The 14,673-nt window shown below is 39.2% G+C and overlaps 1 protein-coding gene across 1 annotated transcript in view; it reads right to left on the bottom strand.

Moving 5' to 3' along the window:
* The window catches only part of cntnap2a (contactin associated protein 2a), a 285,876-nt gene that overhangs the window by 166,484 nt on the left and 104,719 nt on the right, over positions 1-14,673 (bottom strand). The window contains exon 2 of the mRNA XM_061666622.1: positions 14,437-14,547. Within this exon, the coding sequence (XP_061522606.1) occupies positions 14,437-14,547 (111 nt within the window). The remainder of the gene's footprint in view (positions 1-14,436; positions 14,548-14,673) is intronic.

Raw genomic sequence — 14,673 nt, 5'->3', positions numbered from 1 at the left:
AAGTTAACAATTCTTAATTGTAGGCACTCTGAGAGCTCTTTCATGTGAGTATGGTTCACATTGGGCAATGCGTCATGAGAATAGAAAACTCCAAACTGGTGTCTGTTTTTAACTGCTTTAACTAACAACTCCTATCTCGTCAAATGGATTGGACTCTAGGTAGGCTGATTCCTGACTCCAATTTGCTCTTGGAGAACTCATTAGCCTAGAGATTGACATGAAAGAATTATTTGTGTGGTATTAGTTTAAGCATACTGTTTTTTTGTCTATTGTAAATTACATGAAGATCAGGTCACGTCATGATCAATTCATGCGGAAAAGTGTAGTTTCCAAAGGGTTTATATATATACTGTATTTTTTCACACACTGAACAAACAGATATATCCAGATACATACTGTAAATAATCTTCAAAATAGGTTGTTGGTATGGCTGCAGGTATGAATAAAAACAGCAACTCCCCCCCCACTCCCCCTTCTCCCGATATAAAGTGGCAATTTAAAAGGCAGATTATCTCAGCTCCAAGCCCCCAAGACAAGCGGAAAAGCAGCATGGTATTGCCATCATAACATTTTACAATGAGCATGTGCAGTAAAAAAGATTATATGTCGTTGTTTTATCAGTGGTCAGTGTCCAGCAGAGACCTGCTCATCCAAGACGGACACCTGCAAAGCTTGGGCAAAGTCATGTTTTATTTAGTCCTTAACATGCAGAGCCTTCTGGCTATATATGAATGTGATGAGTGACAAGGTCTCTTCTTCAGTATTATCTAGTTATGCATAGGTGAGGCCTATAAATCTTGGCGAAGAGGATTAGTATGCAAGACATTTGAGGACGGTTTCTTTTTTTTAATATAAGCATTCATGCCGCAAACTAAAATTTTGAAAATTCTCTCAGTACAGCCAGTTATGTATTTATTGCCGCTTATTTAAAGAGAGATACTCTGGTTCAATAGTTACATTCTAGAGAGGAGGAAATTGTGATGATACTACATGGCAGTGCAACACAAAGAGTTCCCGCCAAATATGATGTGTGTGTCTGCAGACGAATTACTCCTATAACTCAAATTTGTACCCCAAACTCGTACTCCAAATGTGGTTTTGGAAAATACCATTAGAACAAGCAATTGATGGGTGTGTTAGAGCCTGGTAAGATCTTCAATTTGTATAAGGTCATTTTGTTATAAACATAATGAACTATGACTCAGGTAGATGCTAGAGAGTTCACAGCTCTGCCAATGTAGTTTGAAAAGACACTACACACATTCCAGAACTTGTCCCCCTCACACTTCAAAGTGTCAACCTGAGGCAGAGGACAGTTTCCTTGCCCCGAACTACTGATTTACCCCGAATCAGGGTAAATTGTGCCAAAAGTAAAAAAAATAAAAAAAATAAAAATACAGGTTTATATTTAGTGACATATAGAGAATAAACACAGATGTGATATTAATGGAATATAATGACCAGTTGAAAAAGAATGAGCAAAATGAGTGCATACTGAAAGATAGGCAGGCAAATGTGCACATATTATACATTCACAACTGTGAAATCAGTAAGAGAGTGGGTGGTGGATCGACTACAAACTCACCATATCACAGTGACTCTTTGTGATAGATTTAGTTTCCATTTTCCGTACCACTTATCCTCACTAGGGTCACGGGCGCGCTGGAGCCTATACCAGCTATCTTCGGGCGAGAGGCGGGGTACACCCTGAAATGGTCCCCAGCCAAGATTTTGTTTTGTATAGGCTCGAAAGAGATAAATGTGCCTATTTTGGAAAATGACAGTTAAAACTGGTTGTTTAAGGTCAACAAGAGAAAAAGGGAGCCATAGTCAAGGGGGCATGAGAGATTATGTCACATGATGAAATAGTGTGCGTTGGTTTGTGATGTATTCCACCCGTTGACAATATTCCTATATCTTATCCAATTACACAGCTATTATCCTCCAGTTCCGGCCCTGACTTCAGATAAACTGGACCAGTATCTGTAGAATGTCAATACCTCAAAAACCCATTGCCGCTAAGCCATTCCCCTGAGATTAAAAAACACTATCAAAATAGAGGAGGATGAGGGAATGGGTGGAGAGTGAGACATTTTGTGTCGGGTGAGCAGAGAGACAGCGAAGGTTAAACAAAGGCGATAGTGAAGTTAGCGGAGTGGACAACGGCCGAGGCGATGTGATGCTTCGAGAACGATCCGAGGAAGGACTGTGGGAGTGAATGACAAGATGGTGCATGGAATGAGGAAGGGCGGGAGCATGCTGAAGACATGGAAGAGTAAGACAGATGAATGAGATAAGCCAGAAAAGGGAGGGATGAGAGCAGGTTTTATGGATTTGGTATAGTGGGGAGGCACGAGATGAGATAGCAAGTGGATGGGATGGAAAAGGAAAAGAAAGGGGAGCGTTGTTATGGTTAAGTGATGGATGAGGGCAAAAGTGAAGAGAGGTTGAGGGAGGGGAAAGGCAAAAAATGAAAGAATGAGAAACCTGGGAGAAGGAGAGACCAAATGAGTCCATTCAAAAGTGATGAGAGGGATGACATCAAATAGAACACAGTTGCTTCAAATCACATGAAACACAAAGAAAAAATTGGAAAAGTTGTACCTAAAACTCAGGACAATAGGAGAGAGTGGAAAGTCATAAACCATGACTCCTCATTCTTCAATAAGAGGTGATGATAAATGGAAGGCCATTGCAAGAGTTTAATGTCTTTTCATTCAAAGTTGAGCCTCACCTCACTGGAAACTTTTTTGCACGTTTTCTGACAGTGCATTAATAAAGTCACATGACAAGACCGTAATGGGATATTCCGATGCCCTTCAAATATCTAGATAGATTATCCTCACTAGGGTCACACGCATGCTGGAGCCTATCCCAGCAATCTTTGCGTGAGAGGCGGGCCGGAACTGGTTGCCAGCCAATCAGAGGGCACATACTGTATAAACAAACAACCATTCGCACCTACGGACAATTTAGAGTCATCAATTAACCTACCATGCCTGTTTTTGACATGTGGGAGAAAACGGGAGTACCCAGAGAAAACCCAGGCAGGCACGGGCACAACATGCAAACGCCACACAGGTGAGGCTGGATTTTCAACCCGGGTCCCCAGAACTGTGAAGCAGATGTGCTAAACAGTCATTCACCGTGCCGCCTACACAAGGAAGTTGTATTGTAAAAGTAATATTTTACTATATCACATCACCAGCACATTTGCTGGCATGAACAGTCAATGTAGGCCTTTTAACAATTCCTAAAATTAGAACCAAAAAAATGGCGAGGCAGTTTTCAGTCATTGCTGTCCTTGCCGATGGATCAGCCAACCTGTAGACCTGGGAACATCTTTTTAATTTTGCTTTGAACTAAACTTAGATTTAGAAATTATATATTTTTTAAATATTTTTATCTTATTTATTTATTTATTTGAGTGTGCGCACGCGAGCATGCTTTTGAAATGCGGACGATTGTGCACACAAAGCTAGGTTTTCTGACGGCGAGCCGGTAGCTGCACAGGTAATGGATTAGTTCCAAAGCCTCATGCCAACCCGACGATATGGGAACATTTGGGATTTGAGCCAGAGGAACGCGGCCATCTCACGAATACCAACGAAAAACAACCATCCCACCCAATTTCTTCAGCTGGAAGTGAAAAACACAGATTTCCCATTTCCCGTCAGCTTGTAATTATGGAACCCTTTGCCCAACACACTGCAAACACAAATGTGACAGCGTACTATATATGGTGCACCTACGCTCATATTATATAAAGTATCAAAACAGGTTGCTTTGATCCACTTGTTCTGCTGTTATTAATGTTGCTATACATACTTTCCACTTTTTCTTAATCAACTGGAAACTTGATTGGCAGTGTATTGCCTGTTAAAGCATTAATGACTGTTTATACATTTGTGCCAAATGTTTTATATTTAAGTGCAATTTTTGTCTGAGTCTGTTTTATTGATATTTTTTATCTAATCATTTTTTTTTATTGCTCTTAGAATTAGAATTAAACGTGAATTGTTCTTAAAAAGAATGCAGTTACTATTATGCTCTAATATAATTATATCAATGGCATAAAAAACAACTATACTATTGTTTGTCATGATAGCTTTGGGGAAAATATACTGTCCTAAAAAAAATTGCTATTGCAACAGGCCTAAACACATAAGATATAGAGAGAGAGAGCAGGAGCAATGGATAACAGAAAAAAAAATAGAGTGACAACTGTAATAAAAAAGCTGCAATACAGCGGGACTGCGACACAAGAACCGTGTTATAGCGGAGGATTACTGTATCTGTATTCCGTGATGACAAATTGCAGGGATTCGTTGCTCCCGGGTCATTGTTTCCATGACATGTGCAGTCCCTCACATAGTCTCAAGTGTAAAATGATCCATGTGTAACTCAAAAATGCACCAGTTTGGGAATCCCTAACATCAGAACAGACAAACGACCCTGTAAATGCTGTATTCTTCTCAAATCATAACAAAAATACATTGGCACATTTTCAAATTGGTTGAACTTTGGGCATTTTACATTTTAAACATGCATCCATCCATTTTCCTTACCGCTTAGCCTCACGTGGGTCGCGGGCTGCTGGAGCCTATCCCAGCTATCTTCGGGCAGGAGGCTGAACCAGTTGCCAGCCAATTGCAGGGCACATAGAAACAAACAACCATTCGCACTCACATTCACAAAACCCACGCAGGCACGGGGAGAACATGCAAACTCCACACAGGCGGGGCCGGGATTTGAACCCCGGTCCTCAGAACTGTGAGTCAGATGTGCTAACCAGTCGGCCCATTTAAAACATAATGATTTTTTTTTTTTTTAATTACACACAAAAATTTGTCAGTTTTCCACTATTAGCAGTGGAATATTTATATGTTGAAAATCCTATGAAATACCTAATTTAGTTGTAACAAATAATTTAGTACTTTTACACACATTGTACACTGGTTTGTTAATTAAAGAAATAGCTTGCACACGGATTGAAAAGAGTGATCCGAAGATGAAATCAGGAGGATAATGTCCTGCGAGTTAATGACTTAATATGAATGGAAGCTAAACACAAACTTTAATACTGATAGTTAGAGGTCACCAAGAGAAAAATTTAAGGATGCTTGGGAGTCAGAAAAGCCACACAAAAATGAAGTACTGCAGGAGCGAGATGAGCAAATGCTGTCATAGGTAGGAGAAAGAGAGGTCTGGATAAAGAAGAGCCAAGGGGTGCAGTCAAAGGTGAGCGCCATAGGGAGGATAGAGGGAAGTGACAAGAGGTTGACAGACTAAAGGAGAGATGGAGGAGGTTGGCAAAGACCGGGGAGGAAGACGACGGAGTGAGCAAGAGCCAGTTCAAGAAGAGAGAGCGGAGGATGGAAGGGAGGGGAAGGAGCATCAGGGGACTGCTGTCACCATCCTCTCGCCTGTCACATGCACAGATGTTCAGGGCCTTAAGGAGGAGGACGAGGACAATGGGGTACGAGAATGATGGAGCAGAGAAGGTCAAAGAAACGACTTCAGCTCGGAAAGATGAAGGAGAAGACCATACGGTGTGATCTTAAATGCCAGAAACTTGTATGGATGGATCCAATAAAAACTATAAAGAAACACAAGCTAATGTTTCTCAAAAATAAAACACCCAAAACCTAGCAAACGAAAAAACCCAAGTCGGTAAACTATACAATTATTAAATAAATCAATAAAAAAATACAGCAAACTAGGTCCCAAAATTCTAAATACACTTTCGTGCTTTGAATGAGACACATTTTCCATATTTTTGTCCTGATTGGGTCTACGACTGGATGATTGACATATTGATATACTGTACAGTCAACCCCCACCAATTCGCAATTCACCATTCACGAAGTCACCTATTCGCATTTTTTTCCCCGTACAACCCAACTTATAACTATTCGCTGAAAAACCGAGCGGTGGTACTCTTCTTAAGATGATTAATAGAAAGGTCTGGCTCACTACTGGATGTGGTGTAGGTTAACATCTGATCAGCTGTTCACGGCTATGCCATGCCATGTTACCAAAAGTTACAAATCAAGCCAGAAACCTCAATGTCATTATTGACCAAGGCCTGGATTCTAACAACCACCTGAAAGCAATTACTAAGTCTGCATATTACCACCTGAAGAACATTGCTAGAATCATGGGTTCCATGTCTAGAGAAGACTCAGAGCAACTTGTTCATGCATTTATTTTCAGAGGGTTAGATTATTGTAATGGTGTCTTTACGGGTCTACATAAGAAATCAATTAAGAACCTGCAACTGATCCAGAATGCTGCTGCCAGTCCTAACTCCCACCAGAAAACAGGACCATATTACACCAGTCCTCAAATCATTACATTGGCTTTTTGCTAGTTAAAGGATAGGAAAAAAATGTGTCTACAAAATACTAAATGGTCTTGGACTAAAATACATCCTGGACTTAGTAGTTCCATATGAAGCATCCAGAGTCCTCAGTCCTCTTCCCATAATTAGAACTAAAAATAGTGACATAGCATTGAGCTATCATGCTCCTCACCTGTGGAACAACTGAGGTCTACTGTCAGCTCTTCAACCTAAAAACCAGATTGTTTACTGTAAGTTTCTCTTAAATGCACAATCTTTTTTTCGTGACTTTTAAGGCACTTGTACTGCTTAAACTCTTTTACTTTTATCATTTTAATATCTCCGTTTAACCGTTTACCTTTAAATCATCTTCATAATTGATTTAGAAGTTCTGTGCTGAATGTATTTTTTCTGCCATTGTAAAGCACTTTGAATTTGCCTTGTGCATGAATTGTGCTATACAAATACGTTAGAGTTGCCTTGTCTGAACTTAAGGTAAAGCAAGTGCCAAACTAAAAAGAAAGAGCCGTTTGCGTTTATGTATTTTCACAAAGAAGCGATATTATCTATATAACAGTGAGTCAAAAACCTAATTAAATTGCTAATAGGAAAGTAGAAGCGGCATATACATCAGCGTCCTCGACCTTCGGGCGCAGTATTAAAAATCACTCATTATCTGTAAGCCATTTTTTTACAGGGTAATATAAGGTCAAATGAGTTTGAAAGTGGATTTAAGTGTTTTGGGATCATAGTTTCTAGTATATTTTGCATTTAAACTATTAATGCAGACATTTATAAACTTTTTCGGGGGTTCATCTATTGCTCGTGAATTTTCGCTATTCCCTGAGCGCTCTGGTTTCCTTCCACAACTAAAAACATGTCAAATCAATTTCTAGTCAGCTTGATTGACCTGTCTGGTTGCTGCCCACTGCATCTCTGGGATGGTTTCAACGCAGACAACAAATGTGGTTGTTCATCGAACAGGTGAAAAATACAGTACCTACCTTTACTTTAACACAATTAGAGTCAGTATAAGAGCTCTATCAAAGTGTTTGCATGCTCAGTTTGATTGTCAACACCTCTCAGTATAATACAGAGCAGTACGACATCACTGCAAATTGTATTATTAATTCAATTAAGAATTATGAGAATTTCTGGCCCAGAGACGAGGAAAATACAGTTGGAAAATCAAATTAGCATTCTATGGGATCATTCCTGAAAATGACCCTTTTTCAAAAATTAAAGCCAATAAAGCGAGGGGATATTTCCTGTCATTTATGTCCCAATTCATAGCATTCAAGAAACCCTCGGGTGTGTCATTAAAGCAAGACCTCAAGGAAGGCTATGAAAGCTCCCTTTGGTTCCTTTCAACTGGAATCAAACGAGGTTCCAATGCCTCAGCGTATCTCACCACTTGCTTTTCTTGCCTTTGTTCATCTCTTGTTAGACTGTCAAGCTGACTCCCTCCTCTGTTGTTTCTTGTGAGAGAGAAATGACCAACGCTAACCTAAGACAACAAATCACAGACGGAAAAAATGCTTCCAGCAGCGAGCAAGAAAAAAGGGCATTCGGTGTGAATCAAATAGGGGAAGTTTGGGTGAACACAGTTTGGGTTCCTACATGTTGGGGGTGTGGTATAATTATCACGCTGAAAGGAAATCTTTGTTTAAACCATTGGTTGTTGTTAACAGAGCTTTTAACGTGGAAGACAGCTATGCGTCGAGAGATGAAAAATAATATTCGACAGCTCAAATCCTACACAAGTCTGTCAGATTGAGAAATAAAATAAAATGATTATTGGTATGCCTGGATAAGTTAAACATTTTGTATTTGCACAGACTGTTATGAAGGAAAGGATGCAGCTCTGGTTGATAGTTTTTTGGTTTTTTTAACCTTCATCCTACCGACATTGACAAACAAATTATGCCAAGCGGGGTCTGTTGGGACCCCATCGAGAACTGGCTTATATTTTCAATAAGTGAAAAAGACAAGATCTTATTGTTTAGAAATATGTTTATTATCTAAAAAAAAAAAAAAAACAACAAACATGAATTTCCAAAGAAACTGAATTATTGTATTAGTCATTTGGTATCGACGTTTCAGAAAATCGATATTTTCACTCGGGGTCCAGGTGGACCCTAATAAGAAAATTGCTGCTGTGTCATAATATCTCACACGGACCTGAAAAAAAAAATACATATTTAAAAAAAAATAATACATACCCAAAAGATTCATTTAAGTAAGTAAAAAACCAGGCACTGTAATGTTTTTAATATTCGTTTTTTTTTTTCTTCATTACAGAAGTCACCTGGGGTCCAAACGGACCCTGCTCGGTAGGGTGAATATAAGAAAATATTTTTTAATTCTCGTTGTATTTCATCCAAATTGATGTCTTAGTGTCCCTTGTTTTTACAAAATAATATGTTCTTCTAAAACCACAGTTATGTTGAGTTGGGACCGGACCCATGCCAAAACACAGTGTTCATATAGTCAATGTTAAATACTCCTGAACTGAAAGTTTTCATTTCGAGAGTATATATATTTATATTCTGGTCTGACAATTTGGAGCACAAGAATTTATGTTGCATAGAAATCAACACAAGGTATTGGGGGGGGCGGTCATCAATTGTCATTAACATTTCTAGCAGTTTTTAAAACTATTCGCTCTGTTTTTACATTGGTGAGTGATAACATTGAGTATAAGTAAAAAAGGTAGAGTTTGCAGTCCAAAAAAAATATCACTTTTTGTCATAAACCTATATGTTAATACTGTATGACCTGAAATTAGGAAAAATATTGAAATCATCTTTTGAAAAATCACCCCTCTTCTGGCCCCATCTAATGCCTTTAATTTAAATGATTAATTAAAAACTTGGCATTGCATGACAAAAATAGTCAATCAGAGACCATAGAGACCGGAGGCATGACTGAGTAATCTGTCAATCATTTGCACATGGCCACCGCACACACGGAGGCTTGCGGGGACGCACATAAACTTCACAAGGGAAACTATTATAGTTTCTTGGCCGGATTATTTGTCCCCATTTAGCGACAAAAGTTAAAAACAAGGAATTGGGCAGCTCCTTCTTGGGAGAGACAAATCAAGGATACAGATATATAAAGGTGGTGCCCTGTACGTGGAAAGCTGCATGGCAGCGCTGGGAAAACGACCGCATACATTACGTCACCGTTCTCACTGAGTCGTCAGTTAAGTTGATCACCTCTTATATTTTGAATTGTTTGTACATTCCAAAAACAAATGAGTTACATTCAAACCTTGCGAGCAGTTTCAAAACTGCATAAATCATCTTTAATTTATATATCCTGGACTAACTGTGAGCTTTTAAGACTATTTTACTCAATTATATATGATGATATCCATCTCTCCATCCAGTTTCTACACCGCTTGTCCCGATTAGGGTCACAGGTGAGCTGGAGCACACAAAAAAAATAAAAATACATTAACATTGACATGTATGGACAGTTAAGAGTCCCTGGGTTAACCTGATATGCATGCATTCCAACCCATAACCTCTTGACTGTGGTGCAAATGTGCTAACCACTACTACCCTGTGCTGCCTCATAGGATCACATATACAGTAGCTTAATAATTGTGACATTATTTTTACGGCCTCAATTAAATGTCTCGGTTGAAAATTAAACTGAACTTTTTTTGTTTCAAAGAAATTGTAAACTTCACATTAACTATTGTAAAATGGTTGTTTTCCCGGATGTACTGTAGATCCAGATCTCCTAACGGAGGGTGAAAAGGTTTCCGAAAGCGCCTTGCACTATATCATGTGTAGGTTCCAGCTTGTAGTCACATACATGACACAATTGTATGACTTAAGTGGAGCAGTTTTCACAAATTAAAAAAAAAAGCTCTTAAGCTGTTAAAAACCTGCATTATTATTCTTGATTTTTTTTTCTTAGTCCGTGTTGTGCGTCTTTAAATTCATATGATAATCATGGCAGACGTGGTTTGTTTTCTGTATTTCTCACTACATTTTAATATATGATTAAAACATGACAATAGGATATAAAATACGTCGAGAAGAAGTCAATTATGGTGCACCCGGTACAGTCCTGGATAACACAACATAAGGCATGGATAAATGAGCTTCTTGTGATTCATTATTGAATGACTCTTATTTCCATTGTTCTTGGTGGGATGAGTTTTGCTGTGAAATATTCACAGGCGAATAATTAGAATTTCCGTCATGAAGAGACCTTCACTGTCAGTGTAAATAAGTGAGTAGGTGAGCGTGTAAAATGCGTGTTTTTTTTTTTTTTTGTGCTTGCAGGTTTCATCTATTTTGTGGCTGTGAAGAAAAAAATAATAAAAATGTGCATGTTCCAAAGTTCTTCTCATAGCAACATTAACACAGAGTCATCATGGAAATGAATTGTGATGCTCGACTTTTGAGAAAGGCAACAGAGAGTCAGCAGCTGGTTTGCCCTCTGCCGGTGCTTCATCTTTCTGTCATGGGGCACATGGAGACGAAGTAATTTAATTAGAAGCGGCCCGCCATTATCAACGGATGAGTGCAATGGCTCAGGACATCAAACAGCTCGACAAGATGACACGCAAGAGGAAAAAAAAAAACACAAAAAAAACAATACTTCACAGAAGATGGATGGGGATAATTGTTGAGAAGACACAGCACTCTTGGACTCCAGTGATGTCACTCGTTTAAATGAATTTTTAGGGGAACTTTTAGGGAGATGGAGGGCAGAATAAAGTATAATTTGAATTTTAGGGAAAAAATAGTGAGCGGGATTGAGAATGTAACTTTAGAAAATGGAAAGTGGGTGGAGGAAAATGAGATGGAAAACAGGAAAGAAATGGATGTGATGGAAAGAGACAGTTGAATGAGTAAAGTAAGAAGGGGAGGTGGGGGGGGGGGGGGGGGTGTAATATGAAGGATTCGCCATGACAATCTCATTCTGGCCTCTTTGTTCAATCCAAAGTCTGTAAGGCTAATACACTTGCATGAAGTTGTGTATGTATCACCGAATCAGACTTTAACAATACTTTCATTGTTGTGATCAACTACATACATTTCTACGACAACCTATCCATCAGTCTTGTCCTATTTTAATAATTGGCCCAAGGAAAGCGCCTGCCCTGCTCATCCCTCCTCATCTTTACTTCCTCTGTGTCCTCTCTCCAATTTTTCCACCCCCCATTCCCTCCTCTCCATCCCTCTTCTATTTTACGAAAATGTATCCACAAGGCATCTGTCTTCGATTGGCTTGTGTAGAGAGGGGCAGCTCATGTGACTCCCAATGTGAAGCTCGTCATTCTGTTTCTGAAAATGTTTCTGGCATGTGATGGGCAGGTCTGTCAGGGAGAGTCTAGCACAAGTTAGGATTAAGTAACAAATGTACCACTATGCAAATGACCTCACTATTGTTTTGTGGTCATTCATGGTTGTTCTCGCTCTGACATTTCCACACGATTTCATACAATTGTAAGAGGCCGTGTAAATTGGTTTGATTCCGTTTTATTCATACAAATCAATAACCTATTCCTGTTGGTATTTCAACTTTTACACATACAGTATACAGATAAGCAACCGAACACGAACTTATTTTACTCTCACTGTCTTAACCTCCCACCCCCACCGAGGTTTGTTACTGGAGAAAATGAATAATCACGTAAACGTATGGCACGACTGAATAGCTGTCTGACTCCTCAAGCGCAGCCTAATAAGACCAGTGTCTCCCATTGATTCTGTGTCTTCCTTGGCAGTAGCTGCTAGGAGGGAGGCCCTATTCCTCACAGTACGTTTGTCCAGATACGTTTGGGATCTTTGAGATACTTTTGGGGGTGAAGTTTCTCATTATCAATGACTTACGAGACCAACTTTGCGCATGTTTGACTAATGTGCGAGGGTGTAGATATAAGAAGGTCTTCCAGAAATAAGACAAAAAAAAAAACAATTTGAATGGCTGTGAACACAGAAGAGCATGGTCATAGAAGGACACCATCACAACTGTTGTGCCTGAGAACGATCCAGTTTTTCATCTCCATATTACAGATTTGTGGCTCTCAAATATTTTCCTGGGAGTCTTTCTTTCTTCACCACCCGTCACACTATTTTATAAACTATTCAAGGGGACGCAATCCTTCAATCAGCCTTGCACATAAAATATCTTTTAATTCATTCAATGCTACCCATTTCATAAAATGCAACCCCAAGAGTACCAGCCATTTTAGAGCATTTTGACTGACTTTTCAAGATCCACAGAATATTGGGTTCTACGACTATATGTATACACCAAATCTACCCAATGAATGAATAGACTCTTCTTTGAGCAGAACAAAAAGTTTATTTCTGCCTTTTTCTGTTCCATAGTAGTTTAATATAGTCAGGCTTTACTAAATTCAACAATTTCTCCCAGAAAGCAGAGAAAATGTTTTTTTTGGGAATGAAAAAAATATTAAGCATATAGTGACTTTTATGCATACTTTGTGCTTTTCTGACACTCATAACACCTGAACAGTGTTTTTATTTCATGAACCAGCTAAAACAACATTTAGGAATGGCTTTTGATTTCAAAATAATACTGTATTTATGGATATGTGAATGACAACTCACTGGATACAGTCAGTCATGGGCACGTAGACACTCCATATATTGCAATCGTGGTCCACGTAGACGTCCTAGATTGCTGTTGTACTTATCACATTTATAACACACACATACTTTGGCTACAAGCACAACACATATGTTGCAAAATCTATACATATACAGTGGAACCTCAACAAAACAGACCCAGATATAACGGATATCGGATAAAAGGGCCCATCGGGACTGAACAGTGTGTCCAAAAATAGATTCCATTTGTCCCTTAAACTGCCGTTGACAAAGTCTATTAGTTCCAGAATTGGTCGCTGTTGTTACCCCAGTCTCTTGTCTAACTGACATACACAGAATTAAAGTGTATTGCTATACCAAGTCAAATCAGGATTCTTTCCTGCTAAATACAGAAAGAGTACAACAAGTGCAGCCAATAATTCCATTTCACATGCATAAATGTGGACTTTTATTCCTCCCCGGACTGAGCTGTATGGAAAAGTGGTGTTAATTTGGAAATTGACTGGTGTATTTCAGTCATTGGAGGGATACGACAACAAAATATTTACATGAGCTAAGCTTGAGTGTGTGTTGTTGTTTTGTTGTTTGTTGTGTTTTAGTCAATGTGCTAAATACAGTATGAAAAATGATTTTTTTGTGCGTCAGCCTCCATGTGACCAGACATACAGTACAATACTTTCCACAGGCTCCAGAAACACTTCAACCCCTTTGGAGTCCGGATCAAACAAATACAGAACAGAAACCCAAAATACAATTCTTTTTAACCAATGTACTCCTCTGCAATTTGTTTTCATTTAAATGCCAAATGTAATGGAAAAACATATTGAATGAATCAGTATTTGGAGGGGTTGTATGGTCTTTTCCCCTCGGTTTCTGGATTTATGGGGAACTGAGCTTCAGTCTTGGGTAGGCTTGACACGAACAGGATTTTTGCATATACTGCAAATAACTTACATGTTGTTTGTCTGAAACACCGCAAAGTAGTCCCACACAAATAACGTATTTTTTAACCGACATGATTGAAAAAAAACTTTATTGGCCGTCAGATAGTTACAGTACTGCGCCACAAGACACGTGATCAGGCTAAAAATAAACTAGCTTTTGGATTCATACGCAATGGCGACGCGGAGTTTATGTCTTGTGCGGAGCCGATCGATGACGTCATTGAACGGATGGGCGAATTATGACACGAAAGCCAATCAGCATAAAATGCTAATTATCGGCCGATACCGATCACACCGATCAGATCGGCGTAAAGTCTCGTCTTGGGTGACAAGATAATGTCCCAATCTCCACAAGGAACGTATTTGTCAAAAAAAGATATCAGTGTCTAATTCCCTATGGAAGCTTAGATTAGTTTGTTAAAAAAAAATGGCGATGGATGTTTACATCCACAGCCTTGAAATTACTTCTGTTCACAGTGTTCATATGAACATGTTGAGTGCACTTGCAGGTTTCAGTGAGTGCGTGTGTGCGTGTCAGCCTTACCTCCTCGCCGGTTGAGCTTGGCATATCCAGGTGCATATCCATTTGAGAAGATTGATGAGCTGGAGAACGCTGTGTGCGGCAAAGGAGAGGCCAGAGCCTCATCACATTTTGCTGTGAAGAGAGAAATGATATGATGACCCAGGGAAGCAGCAATGGAGGAAAAATCAAACATGAGGAGGGGAAGTAGATTGGAGGATTCCACATGGAAAAGCAAGTATTTGCAAATGCTGTTGTTCC

The sequence above is a fragment of the Phycodurus eques genome, chromosome 21, assembly GCF_024500275.1.
Source record: "Phycodurus eques isolate BA_2022a chromosome 21, UOR_Pequ_1.1, whole genome shotgun sequence".
Taxonomy (NCBI): Eukaryota; Metazoa; Chordata; class Actinopteri; order Syngnathiformes; family Syngnathidae; genus Phycodurus; species Phycodurus eques.
This window is presented reverse-complemented; position numbering and strand designations above follow the sequence as displayed.